Source organism: Prunus dulcis, chromosome 3 (assembly GCF_902201215.1).
Source record: "Prunus dulcis chromosome 3, ALMONDv2, whole genome shotgun sequence".
Taxonomy (NCBI): domain Eukaryota; kingdom Viridiplantae; phylum Streptophyta; class Magnoliopsida; order Rosales; family Rosaceae; genus Prunus; species Prunus dulcis.
In genome coordinates, this window is record NC_047652.1 from 5,203,632 (window position 1) to 5,224,652 (window position 21,021).

A 21,021-nucleotide genomic window follows, 5' to 3' on the forward strand; every position below is an offset into this window, starting at 1 on the left:
GATGACATTATTATGTACCTAATATGTGATTATTTTTTCCAAATTGGTGGCATTTAATGTTTTTGTTTGTTTCTTTTACAATTCATCTGTCTTCTTTTGGTGTGGGATTTTTCCTTTTTTGAATATATTCAATTTCATTCCATCAATTCTTACAAATTCTCTTTAATTTAATTGTCATTTATAGATTAATGTGCCCATTCTTTTAAATTCAAACTATGTACCTATCTATTTAGTCACGTATTAGATACGTTGGGTTTTTTTTTTTTTTGGGGAGCATATATCACCATAATTTTCCGATGAAAAATTACCTAATCAATACTTTTTAGGTAAAAAGATTAATTTGTATGTGGCATATTTTCATTGTTTGTTTAGCTATAATATTATTATTGTTGTACATATGTATTATATGTATAGGAAAATAATATGGACATCAAATTTATGTACCATTTTGAGTTCCAAATGGCATGGTATGTGCCACATCATCATATGTTAATTAAAATTGACACATGTACTTGATAGTAATTAACATTTTATTTTAACACAAATTAGGAAAAATACTTTTTTAGTTAACTTAAAAGTCCACCGCACAACACCATGGCTTTACCACCACCAACCCTCCCCCGTTTGTGCTGCCTGCCGCACAACCTCATTGCCCCTCACTACTAGTAGAAAAATTTACTTGTAACAGATATAATATTGTTTTGCTATCCTCAACTAATTACACAATGACACATAAAAAAATTATCTCACGTGTCATTGCGTTAATAGCTGAAGATAGCAAAAAGTGATATCCCCGTTACATGAAAATCTTTCTTCACTACTAGACCACCATTGTGGCTGGCTCCCCAACCCAGCCGCACTGCCCTCATCACTAGACTATAAGATATCCAATTCCTCATATATCAGCAAAACTAGTTATTATTATTTTTTTTTGGCGAACAGTTGGGTGTTCAAGTCTCAAAGCTAGGAGCCCAAAACCAAGAGTTTTCTTTTCTTTTGGTATGAAGCCCAAAACCAAGAGTTGGGATGGAATAATCCAGAAATGAGAGAATTCCTTTCTACTATTGATATTGGTATTAAATATATAAAACTCTTTGTTATTCACATGATATTGGATGCAGTGGCAGTGAGGTGCGTCTGGGTTGGAGAGCCACATAGGTGTTCTTATGGTTAGGAGCAGTGCAGTTGTGCGGCAGAGGGAGGATTGGTGGTGGTAAAACATGGATGTTGTGCAGTGGCGACTTTTAAGTTAACCTAATTTTTCTAATTTGTGTTAAAATAAATTTTTAATAACTGTTAAATATATGTTTTAATTAATTAATATATAATGATGTGGTGCATGCCACATCATTTGAAACTCAAATTTGGTACATAGATTTAATGCCATAGTGTGTAAATATTTTATAACACTAATTATTAACCTACATTCAAATTTGAGTTTTTTTTATAAAAGTTAATAAATAGGTGAGTCTATGTCTAGAATATAAGAGGTATACTATCTCACAACATCTCATTTTTATTTGTTCTTATTTGGAAGTACAAAATGAGGGACATGCCATTTCAACAATTGTAAACCAAGCTTAGTTCTTTGCTGACACGTAAGACTTGGAGCAAGGCCCGGAGCAAGAATCCACGCAAGCGTTTACTTTGTCTTCATCTGAAAACAAAAATTAAAAAACAAAAGATGAGCCAAATGAGTAAAATCCCACATTTTGTAACATATTATGCACTACATTTCTAATACAAATGTGACTGAACCGAACTATAAATTTAGCTAATACCGTTATTAAAAATGTAGGATCAAAATTTAGTGCAAAAAGAGTGTAATCCAAGTTTAATGAACTTATAGAGAGAGAAAGAGAGAGAGAGAGAGATATATATATATATATATATATATATAGAGAGAGAGAGATTACGTACTAATATTATCTTTTGTGCTAATATTGGAACACAAAGATGTAGCACAACCAAGCTTGCAGTAGTGTTCGGGTTTTGCTTGGATGTCCGTAGGAATTACGAAGCAGGATTTCAGACATTTTGCAAAGCAGCCAATCTTGTGTTGTTTGATAAAACATACAAGCATGCAACCAGCATAACATTCTTGGAAAGTTGCTTGGGACTGGCCTATGAGCAGCCCCAACAAGAAACAAACGACCACAGCAGACCTAAGCATTTTGCTCTCCATTTCTCTTATATCAAGCACTTAGTTATTAATCTATAATTGACTCAATTCTGAATGGTAAAGCTCCCATGCTCCTAGAAGGGTTTATATAGTGTTGGTGGGAACATCAAGTAGAAAATGTTGAAAATACCATTTATGAAACTTGGTATATGCCACACATTAGAATATGCTTAAATTTCAATTTAATATTGATGATAAGATTGTATTCCTTAATGACTGTGTCTTCAATACATCTTCCTTATATAATTGCTGTAATATAAGAACGAATTCTAGAAATATGAGTGATATTGGACATTTGCAATAAATGAGCTTTGGAGACTGTCACGCTCCTGGACCCGTGTATAGTGAAAAGCCCGTCCCCGATGGGTGGTAATAAAAGTATTTCTTTTTCTTTTTCATGTTTGGAAACGTTGGGAAATGGGTGATCAAGAAATGTCATTTTATCTCATTCCTGTGTTTGATTTGTGCAGTATTATGAATGAAAAATTATTCAGTTTTTCAACAATACCCTCAACCTTTTTTTTTATAATTATTATAAGGGAAAAAATAAGAAGTGTTTTTTTGTTATTTTAAAAATAGAATTGGGGTAAGTTGGTCATAAATATTTGCATTAATAAATGCTTTCCTCATACATGGGAAGTCCATACCTATGAGTCCATAATTGCTGGCTAGCAAACAATCCCGGCACCAAACAAGCCACCATTGCAAACCTAACGATTTTGGTCTCCATTTCTCTCTCATCAAAGACCTAGCTAGCTACCATTGAATGCTGAGTGGCAAACCTCCCTTGCTCCTAGAAGGTCTTATGTAAGGTGAAGGGTGCATGCACCAAATTTTTACCTAATATAAAAGAAACCTGGAGCCATGTACCACATTTTTACCTAATATAAAAGAAACCTGGAGCCATGTATCAAATTTAATATAAAACTGTTGTAACTGTGAATAATAACTAAAATAGACATGATGTTGAAGCGTTATGCGCTAATCATATGGTGGTAGTGGTGGAGGTGATGAAGGTCGTGGTGAAAGAGATGGAGGTGAAGGTGGTGGTGGTGATGATGGTGGTTGTGGAAGTGGAGGTGGAGGTGGTGGTGGTGGTGGAGGTTGAAAAGGAGGAGGTGGTGGCGGAGGTGGTGGAGGTGGCGGAGGAGGAGGATGTGGTGGTGGCGGTGGTGGTGGAGGTGGTAGTGAAGGTGGTGGAGTTGGATGAGGAGGTAGAGGTGGTGTCATTTTTAAAAATTAATTATGGTATTTTGGGAATTAAAAATATGCATTAAAGGCTCATCTCTGCTTCTTTTAAAAGCAGCTTTGAAAAGCAACCTAGAGCCTGCTTTTAAAAGCTGCTGTCAAAAGGCTACTGCTTTTAAAATAATCGGGATATTTTATTTTTACTAAACACCTTAAAATGCTTAACTTTAAAGTGAAGTAAATTTTTGGCCAAAAAAAGCAATCTCAAACGGAACGTTAGCTCAAACAACATGAAATGAGTGATGGAAGATATCTTAAATTCAAAACTCCATCTAATAACTGAAAATTTTATAACTTCTCAATGCAGTGAATTTTTTTGTGTAATGCACCAATTACGGGTTTGATCATCAAAATGTAATTTTCATTTGGTTGAGGGGGCCTTACCCCTTGAAATTTCCCAAAAGTGAATGCTACATCTCAAGAAGTGAATGTAACCTCCTCTCATGGCAGTACCCACAGACGTGAGTGAGGAGGCAAGCTTGGTCGTTGGCAGCGGAAAAAAAAAAGTCAAGGTGCCCATTCATATGGCTTGGGTCTGAGGAGCAATCCAGCCACAAACGGGAAAAATACCTCATGTAACAAGGGGAAGGCCCAGACAAACGCCAAACCACACTCATTCCACGGGTGGTGCACCGTGCGGATGGGGTGGTTCTATTCTATGGGAATTGGTGGTAAAACAAGAAGTTTTTGAGTGAAAGAAAATTAAATGATGGGTGCTTTTAAAAGATTGATTGAGGATGACAGCCATGGAATGTAAGAAAAACATACTTACATTTTTTAATTTAACTGAAGTATACCGCCATGGAATCTCAACTCATTTTTTAATTTTAGAAGGCCCATCAATTCTTCTAGCTTTTCTTTCTTAAACATACTTACATTTTGTTCACAATTTCTTGTCGTGAATTTGACTCCTCCAATCGCCTGTGTCAATTGTGGGTTCTCTTCCACCTTATCAACCCTAAACCAACCAAACACACACCTTCAAACAAAACAACAAAACTTGAATTGCAAAACCAGAGATCAGATCACTTGGCTTAATTGGGTTATCAACGAACGAACTGAGCAACTAAATGTAGGGTTATTATTACCTTGGGCAGTGGGCAGAGAGTGAGGTGAGTGTCTTGTGCTTACTGGACTGGAGAGACTGGAGTTGCCCAACAGAGTGAGAGGCGATGGCAGCAAGTGTAATATTCCAATATATTTCAACAGTATAGCCGCCCGGCTATACTATTTATATATTCAAATATACAGCCTTATTAAAATATTCAAATAATTTTAAAACGTATAGCCGTGCGGCTATACCTTTTAAATATACGAAAATTAGACAAGAGAGAGAGAGCCCTTGAGACTTGTTGGCGGTAAAGTTTGCCTATTTCTCTGCTTTCAGGCAAGTGTTGAAGTGTTTCCCTCGCATGGGGTCCAAAGTCAAAAATTTAGCTAAAAATATAATAAAGTTATTTTAGGAGCTCTCTAAAAAATTTCAATTCCAACCATACTCCCTAATTTAGAGAGTCATAAATGCTATAACTCTTTTTTGATTGGTCCATCTCTATTAAAAAATAAAATAAAAAATAGTTAGCATTAAATAAAGGTTTGAAATACTCATTAAATAAAGCAACATTAAATTATAGGGAGCCACTAGGAGTCCTTTCTCTCTCCTCAGATTTAAGAGTTCTTAGAGGACTCCCTATTTGAGGAGGTGGATAGGGAGTATGGTTGGAGTTGCATTTTTACAATTCCTCCCTAAAATTTGTCTAAGGAAGTGGTTTAGGGAGCCCATTGTGGATGCTCTAAAGTTACAGACTTGGCCTTTTTGGTGATTTGTGTGGAGTGAAACACCGTCTGTGGATTTTGGGTATTGATGGTGATTAAATATTTGAATAATTTAAAGAGTATAGCCGGGCGGCTATACTAATTAAATATTTGAATATATTTCAACAGTGAACAGTATAGCCTTGCAGCTATACGAATTAAATATTTGAATATATTTCAACGGTATAGCCGCGCGGCTATACTAATTGGTCCAAACATGACCTTCTCTGAAATGCCAGAGAGTGCAGAGAATGAGTGTGTGGGAGAGAGAGGGTGGGGAGAGGGAGAGAGAGGGTGGGGAGAGGGAGGGAGAGGAAGAGAGAGGGTGGGGAGAGGGAGGGAGAGTTGGTGGTGTGAGAAGGGGGTGGGTATGTGGGTTTGCTATCGGGTAGGGTGTGTGGGGATGTTGGGTTCTGATGGGTGGCTGTGGTTCTATTTTCCACTACTCTTTTTTTTCTTTTCAAATTTTCTTAATTAGTTTATGTGGTATGTACACATCAGCTGTCACATTATGTAATATAAAATTGTGGTATAAAAATATGGTAAGACTAGTATTATTCTTATCCCTCTTCATATCGATACAATTTAAATGTTAATTTTTGGTTTTAAAACTTTCCACTTTCCACTTTCCACTTAGATTGATAAAATGAAAGTCGAAATAATGAGAAATGAAATTTGTCACTATAATCAGTCTCGAGATTTTAAGGGTTTTATGCAAAAATACAATTCTACTCACACAATTTTTTTTTTCCAATAATTATAAAGACATTACATATATATAAAGAACTTCTAATTATTGGAATAACTTACTCGTTTTTACAAAGTGAAATAATTTCTTAATATTTTTAAGCATAAAAAGCACCTTTAGTTAAGAGTGCTGCTATTTCCATCCGCATGTCCTATTTCCCCACCCAACATGTAATTTGAAAAAAAATACAATCTTGTCTTTTCACCCACTTTATTCTTAAAGTGGATGAAAAAATAGGATATGTAGGTCGAAATAGCATCACTTTTAGTCAAAAATATATTAAATAAGATAATCATTGGATTATATTGATGGGTATATAACTTTCAACCATTTAAGACTTGCAAAAAGAAAAATAAAAGGAAAAATTTGCTTGTTAGAAACCAAAAGCTCAAATATCATATTCATAAATTTGTAAGAGAAGCCCAAAAGGCTATCACACCATTACAGAGAAAGGGCTTTACCATATAAGGATAAATAAGAGGGCACCAAGATAAAATAGTCCAGTTTTTCAAAAATTGTACAAATCAGTCGAATCATTGTACGACAATGGGATGAAATAAACTCTTAAGTCACTCACGGAGAGTAACATTAACAACTCTCGGGTCACCATCCGACAGTAACTGGACTGATTTGTCCAATTTCTGAAGGACTGGACCATTTTAACATTTTGTCTTGTGTGAAGGACTTTTTTTTATCATTTTCTGTTAAGAGAATCGTACTAGGCTTGGTAAAACCAACTGTGCTTGGCACATATCATTACATGGCTAAAATTTTTGGGGCCTAAAATTGTGTAAACCGCTAGACTATTTACCTGGGTTGCTTTTTTCTTTTGCCCAAACAATCTATATTTACTTAATTAACTACTAGCCTCTCCACACGCGCTTCCGCAATTGTGAGTGATTTTTTTTTAAAAAAAAATTTAAATTATTTTAGAATTTAAAAAAATAATGGGTAGTTGTGTTCCATAAAAATAAGACCTATTATCTAATTTTGTTTTAATATGAAAAAGTGTGAATTTACCATATTATCCTCATTTAATTAATAATTTCAATTCTTAATGTTTGCATAACTAATTACATTTTCTGGTATTTTGAATGTTTCATCAATCTCGACTTTTTGCTATATATATAGATTAAACCTCATATTATAAACTAATACAAATGATCGTTAGTGTGGTTTGAGGTACTCCTAATTTTATTGAGGACTTTCTTTTTTTCAACGGATTCTATGAGTCGGGGTCAGACTTCATGTTTCCCCACTCCAATTTTCAAGTTCATATCCTCGCTCTCTAAGGTCTTTCGGAAAACAAATGATTGTTGGGTGCATCTGATTTTAAAAACATGTAAAATTGTCTAAGCAGTTCAAGGAATGTTGGCTTGCATGGGGATTGACTGATCTGATGACTTTCTTTTTTAATTTAAAAAAAATGAAAGTAAAAAGTAAAATTGATCTTATGATTGTCATAACTTAAGGGCAAAATTTATTTCAGATTCTCATCCTTACAACCAATAATATAGAACTCTAGAACATGCATATTTTCTATTGCATTGCCCAGCCACACAATTCATTTTGGCTGAAATCACTACATAAAAGCAATCAAATTCCATTATGAATAATAAGATTTGTTAAGAATTACTACAACCACATGTTGCATAATTCTATTCACGTGATCACTCTTTAGTTCTTTGTTGAAGCCTGAGCATTGGTGCATGTTCCCGAGCAAGAATCCACACAATTCTTCACCTTTTCTTCATCTGAGAAAAAAAAAATTTAAGACAAAGCGTCAGTCCAATACATACGTCACAAAACAAACACACAAAAGAGTAAAATTTTAGTGACTGTACGTATAATATCATCACGTACGTGGTGTTATTAGTTCACTTATGTTATGAAATATGTATATTTATTGATATTATGCCATAAAATATAAGCTTGTTACCACCAGGGTGATATTACGGTCACAAAATAGAGAGAGAAATGAAATTACTTGGATTATCTTTGGTGCTGATATTAGTGCACAAAGAGGTGGCACAACCAAGCTTGCAGAAGTGGAGAGAATTTGTTTGGTGGCCGTCCGAAGGTTCAGGAGTTAGGATGCACTTTTTCAAGCAGCGAATCCCACATTTGAGAGGATTGTGGTCATTGACAATGCAGATGCCAAAGCAAGCACCATAGCACAGTTGGAATAGTTGAGCTGTGGACTGCCCCATGACCAATCCCAGCACTAGACAAACCAGCACTGCGCACCTAACTTGTTTGGCTTCCATTCTCTCTCTTCTAGCAAACACCTAGCTAAACTCTGAATTTGCTGAATGACAAGCTTTGTATTGTCTTTAAAGGGTTTATGTAGGCTAGGTGGGTATACTGAATATGGTATATATATATATTCATAGCTAGATTAATCAATACCATATGTGACTTTAAATACCGGCCACTTGATTTCTATACATTAATAAAAACTCAATTTCGATTTTTCCTTTCCTTTTGGAGTTTTCAATCCCATGTTAGAATTTTTGGACAAGTAAAAAATTTAGCAGTAGTTTTCCCATTAGATTTTCTATATTTGACTTTTAGATTTTCAATTTGAATTTGATCTCTATGAACTTTCCATAAACTATTGCCGTGTTCCAGTTTTCCCATTAGATTTTCTATATTTGACTTTTGGATTTCCAATTTGACTTTGAGCTCTATGAACTTTCCATCTAATAGGGTAATTTTGATCAATAATTCATATAATATGAATTGTCATGGTATTCGCCACATTAATTGGTAATTAAAAATTGATAAATAAATTGGTGTCATGAGTTGGCTGTGTCCCCTAAATTATTCCCACTTTAATATAGCCATATGAAATGCATGTGAGTGAGCCATTTCTAATGGTAAATTTGTTATTTAATTATATATTTTATCTTCCCAACCCATCACTTCCTCCATTTCTTTCCTTTCAAGCAGCACAGTGATAAAAATACCCTGAAAAAGAAAAGCATTATCATTATGGGTGCGGTACATGCCTACATGATATACCACATGGCATTTGCCAGCTGGTGGTTCGGACAAATGATGTGACGACACCTAGACAAAGCTACTAAAAGAAAACGAGGAACTAACATTCGTTTTCCAGACCCAAAAAAAAAAAAAAAACACTTTCGTTTGATATTGCCGTTAAAGTCACCCATCAAACCCTTGTGGAAAATTGTATGGCCAAACCAACACCTTCTCACCGCCCAAAGTCAATGGCAGAACCAGGAATTTTTGTTGGCTTGATTCATTTATTGTAAAACCTCATCAATACCCACAATCCAGACCAAGATGAAATAGACCCCAAAAAAAGAACGTGTTTCCGATGGTTCTTTTGTCAACACATGCGAATTCATGGCAGTTCAAAGACTCACGTGCTGATGGTTTTCCAACAAAGTTTATCTGAATAGATAGATAATCAAACCTATGACATAAATTACATTATGTAATGGCTATCCATGCCCAAAGACCTTCCATGCTGATAGTATTTATGAATCTTTCTCTACATCTCCATGGCCAAAGACCTTTCCAAGTTTACTCTTATTAAATGTATTCAATTTATCCAAAAAAAAATTCACAACTTTCTTACCATCTTATTAATTTTTTTCTAACATTAATTTTTTTTTATATAAAGAAAATATTTGCTTTTAAGAGGAAATGTTTGGGTTTTTTTTTTTAATTTTAACACAAGGAAAAAAAAAAGTCCTTTGCGTTTAAAAAAAAAAAAACATTTCCTCTTTTTTGAAAAAAAACTGACATTTTCTTTAAAAAAAATAATTGACGTTTAAAATAATAAAAAAATTATGGTAAGAAAGTTGTGAAATTGTTTTAGATAAATTGAATACATTTAATAAGGATAAACTTGGAAAGCAAAAGTTAACTTGTATAATATATTAATGACATTGTTTTAAGTGTAAGAAGAATGACACATGTCAAATAAAAAAGGGAGAAGTTCCAAAAAAGAAGGTTGCTAGCATTTTTCTTTTTTATATAAGCTTTAGATGTTAGAGTTTTTTTTAATTATAATTTGGTTTCTTTGCTGTAAACATTGGCACAAATCACAAAATTCTCTTTCATTAAATCATGAATCAACACGTAAGCAAGCACATTTTATGGCAGCATGCTTTCTTTCGCGGGAAGCAAACTATCATGATCACAAGATAAGATGAAGGGAACCATCGATGGATTTGCGGAGATTTTATCATCACCTTGTGTTCTAATTTCAGCTAAAACAGCAACAATAATTACCACACACTACATAATCTAATCATCGCCATAATAATGAGCCTAATTATCTCAATATTGCTTTAATTTAGTACACAAGATGGGGAATTAAGAAAAGTCAAAATAATTACAGTCTAGCTTAATTACATGTATGGTGTGTTTACTAATCAGGAATTGGAATTCTCATCAAGAATTGAATTTCACTTATGGAGAATTCCTGCGTTTACTTCACATCAAGGAATTGAAAAGTAAGTGGGGTTCGTACAAACTTAGGAATTGAATTCTAATTCATGGAGAACTAACCTATTAGGAATTTATCTTTTTCACCTATTATATCCTCACACAATTTTCAAATTTTCAAATTTATTATCTACTTTAACCTAACAGCGAGGATATTTTAATAATTAGTACTACTCTTACCTCTATTTCATATAATTTAGTAAACAACTTCAATAAAAATCTGGAATCTAACTCCTCTCAATCAATTTAGTTTAGTAAACAACTTCAGTAGGAATCTAGGATCTAATTCTCTTCAATCCAACTCCTCCTCAATTCAATTCATTTTCAATTCAATTTCTTCTAATTCAATTACGAATTAGTAAAACATGCTAGTAATATAAGAGGCTGAGTGTGTCTTTTGTATATAAGTATGAGGGCAAGGTTGTTTAAATATTTTAGTATTAATATTTGAGTATGGTTTGCCCTTTCACGAGTCTAGACTCTTTTAGAGTAAGCAATTAAAAAAACAAAGAGGGTATCAATGTTTCTTGACATGCATTGACGAACGTGTCACGTGGACGGCCTACTCAGCAAGGACGGGGATTTATCACCCTTGTATTTAAGAATGCAATTGGCTGGGTTTAATCAAATATTCAATCTGAGCACTATTTGTAAGCTTTTGGAAGCTCTGCATCCTCACATGCTATCATTTTGTCACTATTTTGGGGGTGTTTTTTTTTCCTCAGGATGTCGGTAAATTCAGTATTTTGGGGGGCCAAAAGAAAACAATAATTCAAAGCCCCACACTCACGAGAAAGCAAACCCGTGAACCTTATCACTTTTGAAATAGAAGAGACCCAGTCCAAGTCCAAGGCAAATCATATCATACAACTAAGGCCACAAACTAATGTTTATATATTGCTTGGTTTTTAATACTAAATTAGCCTCCCATAATATGATTAGTTTATCAAGAATAAACATTTACTTATAAAAGTAATCATAAATTCTTCTTAGGCGGTGAGGTATTCTTGATTTTACATCTCCCTGAGCAAGAATCCACGCAGCCGCTCACTTTCTCTACCTCTACACTCAGAAAAAGAACCCAAATTAAAACAAATAAACATGAAGAACAAACAAATTAAATCCATAGACAAGGGAAGTGGAATTTTCATTTTAACCTACAATCATCAATTGTATATAATTATGTGTCTATCTCTTTCATTAATAAACATACGATTACATATACAACCGGTGATAAGGAAGAATGATTTCGTACCTGGGTTTTGTTTAGTGCTGAAATTGGAACACAAGGTAGAAGCACATCCAAGCTTGCAGAAGTTATACTGATTGTGGTTTTGGATATTACTCTGACCTAAAGGAGGGGTTGGAATGATGCAATCTTTCAAGCATTCAAGGGTGCATGAGCCAACCGTGTTGTTAGGAATGATGACACAGAGGATGAAGCAGCTCCCATAGCAGCTTTCGAAAGAAGCAGTGGACTGACCCACAAGCATCATCCCCAGCACCAAATAAGCGACCGCCAGTGACCTCAATTCCTTCTTATCCATCATCGATCTAATTCTCTCTGCCGACCGAACCAAGAAATGACAAATGAAACTTATAGCTAAATGGCAGAGCACATGTCTCTTCCCCTATTTATAATAGCTTGGTTTATATGTGGACAGTCTGGATAGAACCGGTAGAGACAGCAGCCAGGTAACTATGTTGGCATAATTGTTTGAAAGGACCCGCTCCGAATTTCTTCCGACATCAGGTCCACTTATTAAAAATATCCTCTTTTTTGGAAAAAAAAAAAAAAAAAAAGAAGGAGGCTCGAGACTTTCTGCTGAAATTTCGGCAAAGTCTCCTCTGAAAAACGAACTTTTCCCAATCAACAGAATGCACAATACAATAGCACACATTATAGAATAGGCCTCCGGCCTTACATCCAACCCTAACCTGGACGATAACAGAGCAATTCTAAAGAAATTCAGTTTACAAATGCAACAAGGGCAAGTAGAAGGCCAGTAAGGGAGTGATTTTTTCAGTGACACTAACAAATCACTCATATTATTAACACATATATATATATATATTTATTTATTTATTAATACTATACAATAAATATTAATCCGTGAGTGTTCTAATTAATACCACACATTAGGACTTCAATAAGTTACGGATTGGAGTCCTCTATAGCCGGTCTTGACTTTTGGGTGGTTCCGGATATAAATTAAAATGAGGCCTTCCGCTTTTATACTAAAAAAAAAAAATTTGTAATATTTAATTAACAATTTTGACCTAAAAATAAATAAATGCTGGAAAGAAATTCAAAGATTTGAAACACTAATAAAAAAGAAAACAAATAAAATTCTGATTTTTTTTTAATGAAGAATAAAATTCTGAATTTTTTTATTTTTTTTGGCTTCTCAAGATTAATCCTAGTTGCTTCCTAGCCTTGCCCCAAGACTACTACAAATATTTTTTTTATGGAGCTAAGGAGCTAAGCTCACTTTATAAAATTCTAGGTTTTTCATGGACCAAGTAAAACAATAATTAAAAAATATATATATATATGTATAATTTTTGTATATTTGACTTTTGACTTCAAACTGAAAAATATAATTTGACAAGGTAAAAATTGCTTTCGATAAAGAAAGCAGCACATCATGAATTATTAAACTTGTTTCAATATCAAAAGAATATCAAACATTTGTAAATTATTATAGTTTGATTTTCCAAATGCAATATCAAAATAATTCTTGTAAAATTTAAATATAATTATGGATTTTGACCTAAAAAATAAATAAAAGCTGCCAAAAAAAAACCCCCCAATTCAAAGATTTAAAGCAATAATAAAAAGATAACAAATAAAATTATGATATTTTTCAAAGAGAGGCGTTGGACTCCTGTGTTCTATTTAGCGAACATGCTATTTAGTGAACTACTTTCTAGGCTCACTATATTAGACGAGCGAGTGAGGTGTTTTTTTCACTGTTGGACTATATAACCTCATTTAAGTTAGTCTCGTCTATTACCAAATATGGATTTCGAGTGTTATCTAACACAGTCCAGTTCAGTAAGGCGTACCAAACATGGCCATGTAGAGCATATATGAATCTTGAGGCCCCCCAAATTTGGGGGCCATGCCCAGGGCCGGCCTAACTGACATGACTCCCTTTTAATCCATCTTACCTTCAGGACTTGTGCAAACTTTCCATTCCTTCCATGTGACCACTTACAAATAATACAGGAGCGTTTTAGATCATTTCTCCTTTTTCTTTCTTTCTTTCTTTCTATTTAAATTAAAGACTTTAACTATGAAGCGTGCCAACCCGTGAACATTTAGATAAGAGCTAGTTTTGGAAGCAGAGCCAATCCAAAATAATATATCATTCATAATTCATTATTTTAGTTTCAAATTAGCCTTACATAATATGATTAGCTAAACCCTAGTTCTTATTTGGTGGTAAGAAGGTATTCGAGGCGCATCTGTCTGAGCAAGAATCTACACAGCCGCCCACTTTCTCAATATCTGCACGCGAAAGATAACTCATGTTATTTGGCCCAAAAAAAATTTAAAAATACTCATGTTAAAAGGAGCAAGACAAATTAGGTCAAATTACAATTTTGACCCATGCAATTTATTTTGTTTTTAATTAAGGTCAAATTGGTAACTTCGTTTTATGGTTATGACGTATGTTAGGTCTTTTTTTGTTGTTGCCACGTCATCAAACTGTCCAAAGAATAGGTAGACATGTGAATTTGGCCTTATTGCCGACTAATTAATGTAAAACATTAGAGATGTGGTTGTAATTGTTTGAACTAAAGTGGAAACTCTTCCAACTTATATGAAAGAAAGGGGGCATTAGAATTCTCATTCTTTAATACGATAGGTTTTTTTTTTTTTTTTTTTTTCTCACTAAGCTCATATATTAGATTAGATTTTGATTTTCGTTAATAGGTATATGATTATAATTATGCACGTAGATACATGTAACGTGCAAACGAATGCATATATGTGAATGTATAATCTACTTAATTAACGAAAGACCAAAATTAAAATCTAATCCAACTTTGAGGGTTGATAACAAAATCATTTTATTCGATTATGACCTAAATGGAGGATGATTTGAGTTTGAAAATTATTTGTACCTGGGTTTTCTTGATCCAATAAACTGGCACACAAGGAAGAAGCACATCCAATCTTGCAGAAGTAGTGACTATTTTTGGGGACACTATGTAAAGAAGGACTGTTGAACGCACATTCAGCTATGCATATAACACCACATGCGGCAACCCCAAAAAGGCCTTTGGTTTTCCTACATTTATCCACGCAATTGCCGTAGCATCCTGGATTGTCAACAGCACTGCTCTGCGCCACCAGAAACCCTAACACCAAGTAACCCATCACTAAACACATAACTCTATTCTCCATTTTCTAACAAAGTTTTCTTAAGCGTCTCTCTCTCTCTCTCTCTCTCTCTCTAGCTTTGCACAATAAAATCTATCAGAAAAATTATTCAAAACCTAGATAGCATGAGGTTGCACTTCTTTACCCCTATTTATACAATTTGCGAGGTCTTGCTAATATAGAGTACAATTCCACATGCGTTGTTAGAGTTCAACTCTCATCTTGCCTCTCTCTAGACTTTAAGCCTTCTTTCCCGAAAAGGAAGAAGAAGAAGAAGAAGTAGAGGGGTTCAATTAAACACAAACATAAGAGGTGTTGGTGTACATGTATGGGATCATAAATGCATAAGTGAATGGTGTACATGTGGTTTGTTATGTTGGCTTATAAGTCAATGCGTGCGCTTGATTTGATAAGGCAATAATACGTGTGATTTTAGTGAGAAAAAAGAAAATATCAAATAAATTAATTAGGACTAAGAAAAGAATACTTCTCAGGATTGTCATAACATGTAAATATGATAACACGGTAAGTTAAGCAAATTTTGTTTATTTTACTAATTAATAAGAGAAGAGTTATTTGAAATTGATTTTTTTTTTATTAGAAAGAGAAAAATCACTAAATCAAAAATAATTAGTGTAAGTCTAGCCAATGATTCAATGAATAATATATTTGTACATATTCGAAAATTTTGTCTCTATTCTGACACATACCGGTGTATGGAAAATATGATTTTTGTTTGTATAAAATTTTAATGTCTCATCTGGTTATCATCGTAAGAATAGAAAGAAAAAAGAGAAGAAAGATTGAGAAAATTTTTGTCTTTATTTTTTCTATTAGTTTGAATGAGTAGCACAAGTGTTGTTACAAATGTACTTATTTATATATATATATATATATATATATATATATATATATTTGATGATAAAACAAAATGCACTTATATATACACTGAGATTTAACTTCTGCCCTAAGAGAGCAGACTGAGTCTTAACAAGACTGCTCAACAGTCTAACCAATCTTCGGTGACATGCAAGATTGCATTTCCATCAATTAACATATGCTCTCGTCGCAAGTTTTTTTTTTTTGAATGCGGAAGCTGAAATTACAAAATGAAACCCCTAGCACAAGAAAATTCAATACCTTATAGGATTTAAGACAAACTATCCCATACATTTTCATCTGTGCATAAAGTACGATTGCATATTCTTAGTTCATCTCTGTTTTTTTTACTTTTTAATAAGGTCATGCCTAATTTTATCACTTTTACGGGAATTAATGTTATTAATGCAAATTATTTTCCGAACTATAACGTGTTCAAATGGAGAATTTTTTGGTTTGGTCGTGAAACCGCTACGTGATATTATTAATTTATTAACAAATTTGTCTTACCCCCTTCATATTCAATTTGACTTATCTAGAACCCTTCACTTTTTGCTTCTATAAGTAATACCCTGTTTTTATAAATCAAAACCCACTACTAGGATCCAACTCATCAAATTACCTTATTAAGCAATATATCTGATTTATTATGATTTTTAAGTTCCCAAAATACCCTTATTTACAATTCAGCGCGTAAGAGGCTGGTGTTTGAAGTTTTGGTCCCCCTATTTATTGTAGTGATCCTCTCCAGAATTTGTGCCTGCAATTAATTATCCATTTTGATTATGGGGTTAATTTTCTTAGTCCTACGTTTTGATTATGGTTTTAGTTTGGAGATTGGTGTTCTGATTAGGGTTCCTAAAGATGGAAATTTGGTTGAGGGGTTTCTTCTGTTGCAGTTCAAGAAATTCCAGGTATTGAAATTCCATTTGAAAATTCCAGAGCATTCGACATTGACTAGCAAGCGTGAGTGGTCTGCCGTCAAATTGCAGGTAAAAAACGTCTTTCTCTTCTATGTACATGGAGCCCCGTTCATTGTTAGTCCTAACCAGAGCAAAACCAGAGCAGAATTGGGTATCTGGGTATTAGTTTACCTACACGAAAAAGATGGGTTTGATTTTTGGTTTTTTAAAACCTGGTTATGGGCTTACAACATACAAACTAGAGCAAAACCAGAGCAAACCTGGGTATCTGGGTATTAGTTTACCTACACGAAAATAGATGGGTTTGATTTTTGTTTTTTTGTAAACCTGGTTTTATTTTTGCTTTTTTTGATAACCTGATAACAGGTTCTGTTGTATATGATCCTGTCGAATGTTCCGAAATCGAATGCTTCGGTCATTCTCGTATTCTCTTTACAACTGGGCTGATAAAAGGAATGTGCCTGCGAACCCAGATTTTGAACGACATTAGAGGATTTGGGGGAATCTAATGTTGGAGAATCAGTGGTTTCAATGGAGGGAATCGATTAAGGCTGAAATGGTGGTAAACTGAAAAGTTTTGAAACGGTAGTTCTGAGTATTTTGTAAACGGTTAGATAGTTTAGATGCGTTGTTTACCTACAATGGCAACTAATGTACATAGATACAATATTATGACCTCTTTCATTTTAGGGGGCATTACAATTTGAGTTTGGGTTTTCGACGTAGTTATATAGATAGATGGGTTTGTGTCTAGGGGATATCAGTTGTATGAGCTTATATTGGAGTCTCTCTTAATTTATTTATATTATTGTATATGTATTTATTTAATCTGTGAAATATCAATGGTTTTTTCTACAATTCACTCCATCAAGATGTTAGTTTAGTCGCTCAACCAGAAATTGCACGAGTAACACATAAGATTGTTCTTTTTTATTTCCAACTTAGCCTTACATCATATGGGCAGACTTCATACATTTGTGAAAGTATATATATAATTAAGAAACCAAATCCTTCTTAGTTATGTGGTAAGGCACTACTTATGCTGCATTTCTCTGAGCAAGAATCCACACAGTCGCCCACTTTCCCCATCTCTGCGTGCCAAAGAGAACTCAAGTTAAAAGAAGTTAAATCCATAAAAGTAATAAAAATACTAAATAATTTTTAAAAAAGAGTAGCTAGCTACCTGGGTTTTCTGTATCGATCAAACTGGCACACATGGAAGAAGCACATCCGAGCTTACAAAAGTAGTGATCGTCTTTGGGTACACTAAGTAAAGAAGGGCTGATGGCCAAGCATTGCGCTATGCACGTGCCGGCACACGTGATGGTGCCAAACACGCTACCTTTGACACACTTAGGGAGGCAGTTGGCGTAGCAGTCAGGATTGTCGACGGCAGTGGACCGCCCCATCAACGTGACCAACAACACCAAGGAAGCCATGGCTGCTCCCATATTCACTCCCTTCTTCTCCATTTTTTAGTTTAACCCTAGATCTCTGTGCTCAAATCAAGCTAGTAATTAGAAGAAGAAGATGTCACAAATAATATAATTCAAACCTAAATAGCAGCTCTCTAGGTTCTGGCTAGCTATAGAACTCCTATTTATAGAGATTGGTTTTTTAATTTTTTTTTAATTTAGTTTTCTCTGAATAATGCGTAAGCCTTCGTATATGTATGTAAGCCCACATGCATTGTTATACATCTACTGATCTGTACATGTAACATGTGGATTGTCGAAGATTAACCGTGACTCAGACATAAGTGAATGATGGTAAGTCAATGGGTGTGTGTGTCCCTCCCCAAGTTAGATGGGCAATACTGAGTAAGCTTTAATTTAGTATACATAAATACGGGACAGAAAAAGTACGTAAAAAATCTTGCATGCGTGTGTTTTAGTCAAATAGTGATCATGATAAACTACAAGGACGTATGAGGAGAGGAGAAAGACTTGAGAGCTCGTTTAATTCACATATTAAAAGCTTGAAAATGAAGAATTTGAGCATTCAACTCAAATTAATTGACAATAAGTACGGAGCCCAAAAGTTTGAAACTCATAATCATGAATGGGAAGCCTCAAACCCTTGGGGGGCCCCTGGGTATGCAATTTTCCTGTCTTTGGAATGCACTAGTTGCACTATTTAATGACTACATCATCCAAATTACAACTTAATAATACCTCTTTTTATCTTAAAAATCTTGCCATTTCTTTATGATGGGTGGTGGGTCTAGCAATCCAAAGAAAAACATTTGGACAAATTCAAAATTCTGTTTCTCAATTACAATCAATGGGGTTTCTTTCTAATGCATGTTATTCTTCTTCTCTCTTTTTTTTTTTTTTTTTTTTTTTTTTTCCTATCGATTTGTTATTGTTGTTTCAACGATTTGTCATACCAGATGATGACGTGGTATGCCATAGGGGCTACACAGTTTTTCTGGCACGATGAGGTGGTATGACAAGGGCCTAAACAATTTTTTTTTTTTTTCCCACAATATTGGGCTTAATTGGTTCAAGGATTGTATTATGAATCCGTTGTTCTTTTACCCACACAAAATTCAAGACAATAAAATTGCAAACACACTTTAACAATCCATATGAGGGTAATATTTATCTTCCATATATTTTTATTTTAAAATTAGCTTACATATATATCTTGGCAGAAACTTCACTCATTTGTGAAAGTATATATAACATCATAATTAATTAACCAAATCCCCCTAGTCCTTGTTCTAATTAGGTGGTAAGGTATTCATCATGGTGCATTTCTCTGAACAAGAATCGGCACAGCGACCCACTTTCGCAATCTCTGCACGCAAAAGAGAACTCAGATTAATTGAAGGAAAGTTGAATAAATCTGTACAAAAGAGACTAGTGGAGGGCTTGAAACCCTAGAAGTACCATATACCTGGGTTTTCTCTAGTGATGAAACTGGCACACAAGGAAGAAGCACAACCAAGCTTGCAGAAGTAGTGATTGTCTTTTGGGACACTGCGTAATGAAGGACTTGCCGTCATGCAGTTTGCGGCGCAAAAACCGCTGCATATAAGGGTCGCCAACGGGCCACCGTAGAGACAAGTGAGGCATTGGGCGTAACACAGTGGATTCTCAACAGCTCTAGTAACGTTGGACTGGCCCAACACCAAGAAAGCGATGATCGCTAAAGACATCACTCCCTTCTTATCCATTTTTTGTCTCTGGCTCACAACACAAGATATATCACAACCAATCAAACCTAAAATTTCTGTCCCTATTTATAAAGACTCGGTATGTTGTAGTATTTCAGGACTATTAAGGTAGTTTTATTGATTTCTTATGGACTTGAAAAAAATAGTCCCTTTCATTTTGAGGGACACTCTTGTAGGGTCATTCGTATTGTATTTCGATCATTCGAACCGTCTTTTTTTAAAGTATAATTTCAAAGGTCATTTCTACAAAAAATACTAGAATTTCATTTGACCACTCAATCATGGACAGAACTACATACAAGACTACACTGGGCTACAACCCAGGTAGCTTTTTGAAGAAATTTTTTAAAACCTATTGTAGCTCATGTAAGGTTTTTGAAGAAAAATAAAATTAAACTTATATAGCCCATTAACTTGTAGTTTCCACAATTAACTTGCAGTTTCCACTTGTGGTTGGGGACCTCGTTTTGTGGTTTTTTTGGCAGTTTCCCCCCTATTTATATGAAGATATCTTTTTAGTCCCAAAAAAAAAAAGGGTAAATAAACTCAATAATATGGAAATATTATTTTTCTTAAGTATGTTTTGTGGTCTACTTGGCGGTTTTCTCCATTGTTTTTGTGTTAACCTTTTGTTGCATTTAATTTGTATTAGTTATATGCTAAATTTATTGGAAATTATTTCATAGGGCTATGAACTAGCGTGGGTTTACATAATTTAATTTGTACTTTTATTTCTAGAAAATATATAGAAATTGTAAGTTAAAAATTATCATTAGATTTTAAGCTAAAAAGTTTATCTAGCCCACCTGTCCAAAAATTCCTAGTTATGCTCTTACAATCAATTAAATGGTTGTTATTTTATATTGTTTTCTTGAAGCATTGTGTTCGTATATTTTGTTGGTCACAACTAGATGTCTTAACAACTTTCAATTTGTCTTATTTTTTACAAAGATGATCTATGAATGAATACTTGAAAAATAGATGGAATCATCTAAATAAACGTTTGAAGAGTTATGACCTTAAGATGTTTGAATCTTCAAGAATTGGGATAACTCAGTTTAGAGCCCTGGTTTCAGTCTCTCTTCCTGCAGGTTTGTATTCAGTTTTCGCCTTCTCCTCCTTCTTTAGGTCATGCAGAGAGTATCGTGGGTTGCCCAAGATTGATCGACATAC

At 34.2% G+C, this 21,021-nt stretch overlaps 4 protein-coding genes and 2 long non-coding RNA genes across 6 annotated transcripts; 1 reads left to right on the forward strand and 5 right to left on the reverse strand.

The window, feature by feature from the left end:
• Positions 1 to 7,515: 7,515 nt before the first annotated feature.
• Positions 7,516 to 8,335, reverse strand: LOC117623066. The gene is made up of 2 exons (XR_004585070.1): positions 7,978 to 8,335; positions 7,516 to 7,744 (listed from the first exon to the last, which is right to left on the reverse strand). It is a non-coding gene; the product is annotated as an uncharacterized LOC117623066 (long non-coding RNA).
• A 2,905-nt stretch (positions 8,336 to 11,240) lies between these two features.
• LOC117622599 (thionin-like protein 2) lies at positions 11,241 to 12,207 on the reverse strand. Its single transcript, XM_034353334.1, has 2 exons — positions 11,728 to 12,207; positions 11,241 to 11,534 (listed from the first exon to the last, which is right to left on the reverse strand). The coding sequence occupies exons 1-2, from the start codon at positions 12,020 to 12,022 to the stop codon at positions 11,449 to 11,451; spliced, it is 381 nt and encodes a 126-aa protein (XP_034209225.1). The 5' UTR covers positions 12,023 to 12,207; the 3' UTR covers positions 11,241 to 11,448.
• A 1,601-nt stretch (positions 12,208 to 13,808) lies between these two features.
• On the reverse strand, positions 13,809 to 14,956 carry LOC117622656 (thionin-like protein 2). Its single transcript, XM_034353409.1, has 2 exons — positions 14,607 to 14,956; positions 13,809 to 13,986 (listed from the first exon to the last, which is right to left on the reverse strand). The coding sequence occupies exons 1-2, from the start codon at positions 14,887 to 14,889 to the stop codon at positions 13,904 to 13,906; spliced, it is 366 nt and encodes a 121-aa protein (XP_034209300.1). The 5' UTR covers positions 14,890 to 14,956; the 3' UTR covers positions 13,809 to 13,903.
• A 1,529-nt stretch (positions 14,957 to 16,485) lies between these two features.
• LOC117622391 lies at positions 16,486 to 17,525 on the forward strand. Its single transcript, XR_004584980.1, has 2 exons — positions 16,486 to 16,736; positions 17,034 to 17,525. It is a non-coding gene; the product is annotated as an uncharacterized LOC117622391 (long non-coding RNA).
• Positions 17,526 to 17,575: 50 nt separating this feature from the next.
• LOC117622390 (thionin-like protein 2) lies at positions 17,576 to 18,246 on the reverse strand. Its single transcript, XM_034353048.1, has 2 exons — positions 17,851 to 18,246; positions 17,576 to 17,758 (listed from the first exon to the last, which is right to left on the reverse strand). Exons 1-2 carry the CDS (start codon positions 18,137 to 18,139, stop codon positions 17,682 to 17,684), a joined length of 366 nt encoding a protein of 121 aa, XP_034208939.1. The 5' UTR covers positions 18,140 to 18,246; the 3' UTR covers positions 17,576 to 17,681.
• A 998-nt stretch (positions 18,247 to 19,244) lies between these two features.
• LOC117622890 (thionin-like protein 2) lies at positions 19,245 to 19,937 on the reverse strand. Its single transcript, XM_034353687.1, has 2 exons — positions 19,569 to 19,937; positions 19,245 to 19,469 (listed from the first exon to the last, which is right to left on the reverse strand). The coding sequence occupies exons 1-2, from the start codon at positions 19,846 to 19,848 to the stop codon at positions 19,393 to 19,395; spliced, it is 357 nt and encodes a 118-aa protein (XP_034209578.1). The 5' UTR covers positions 19,849 to 19,937; the 3' UTR covers positions 19,245 to 19,392.
• Between the last annotated feature and the right edge of the window lie 1,084 nt (positions 19,938 to 21,021).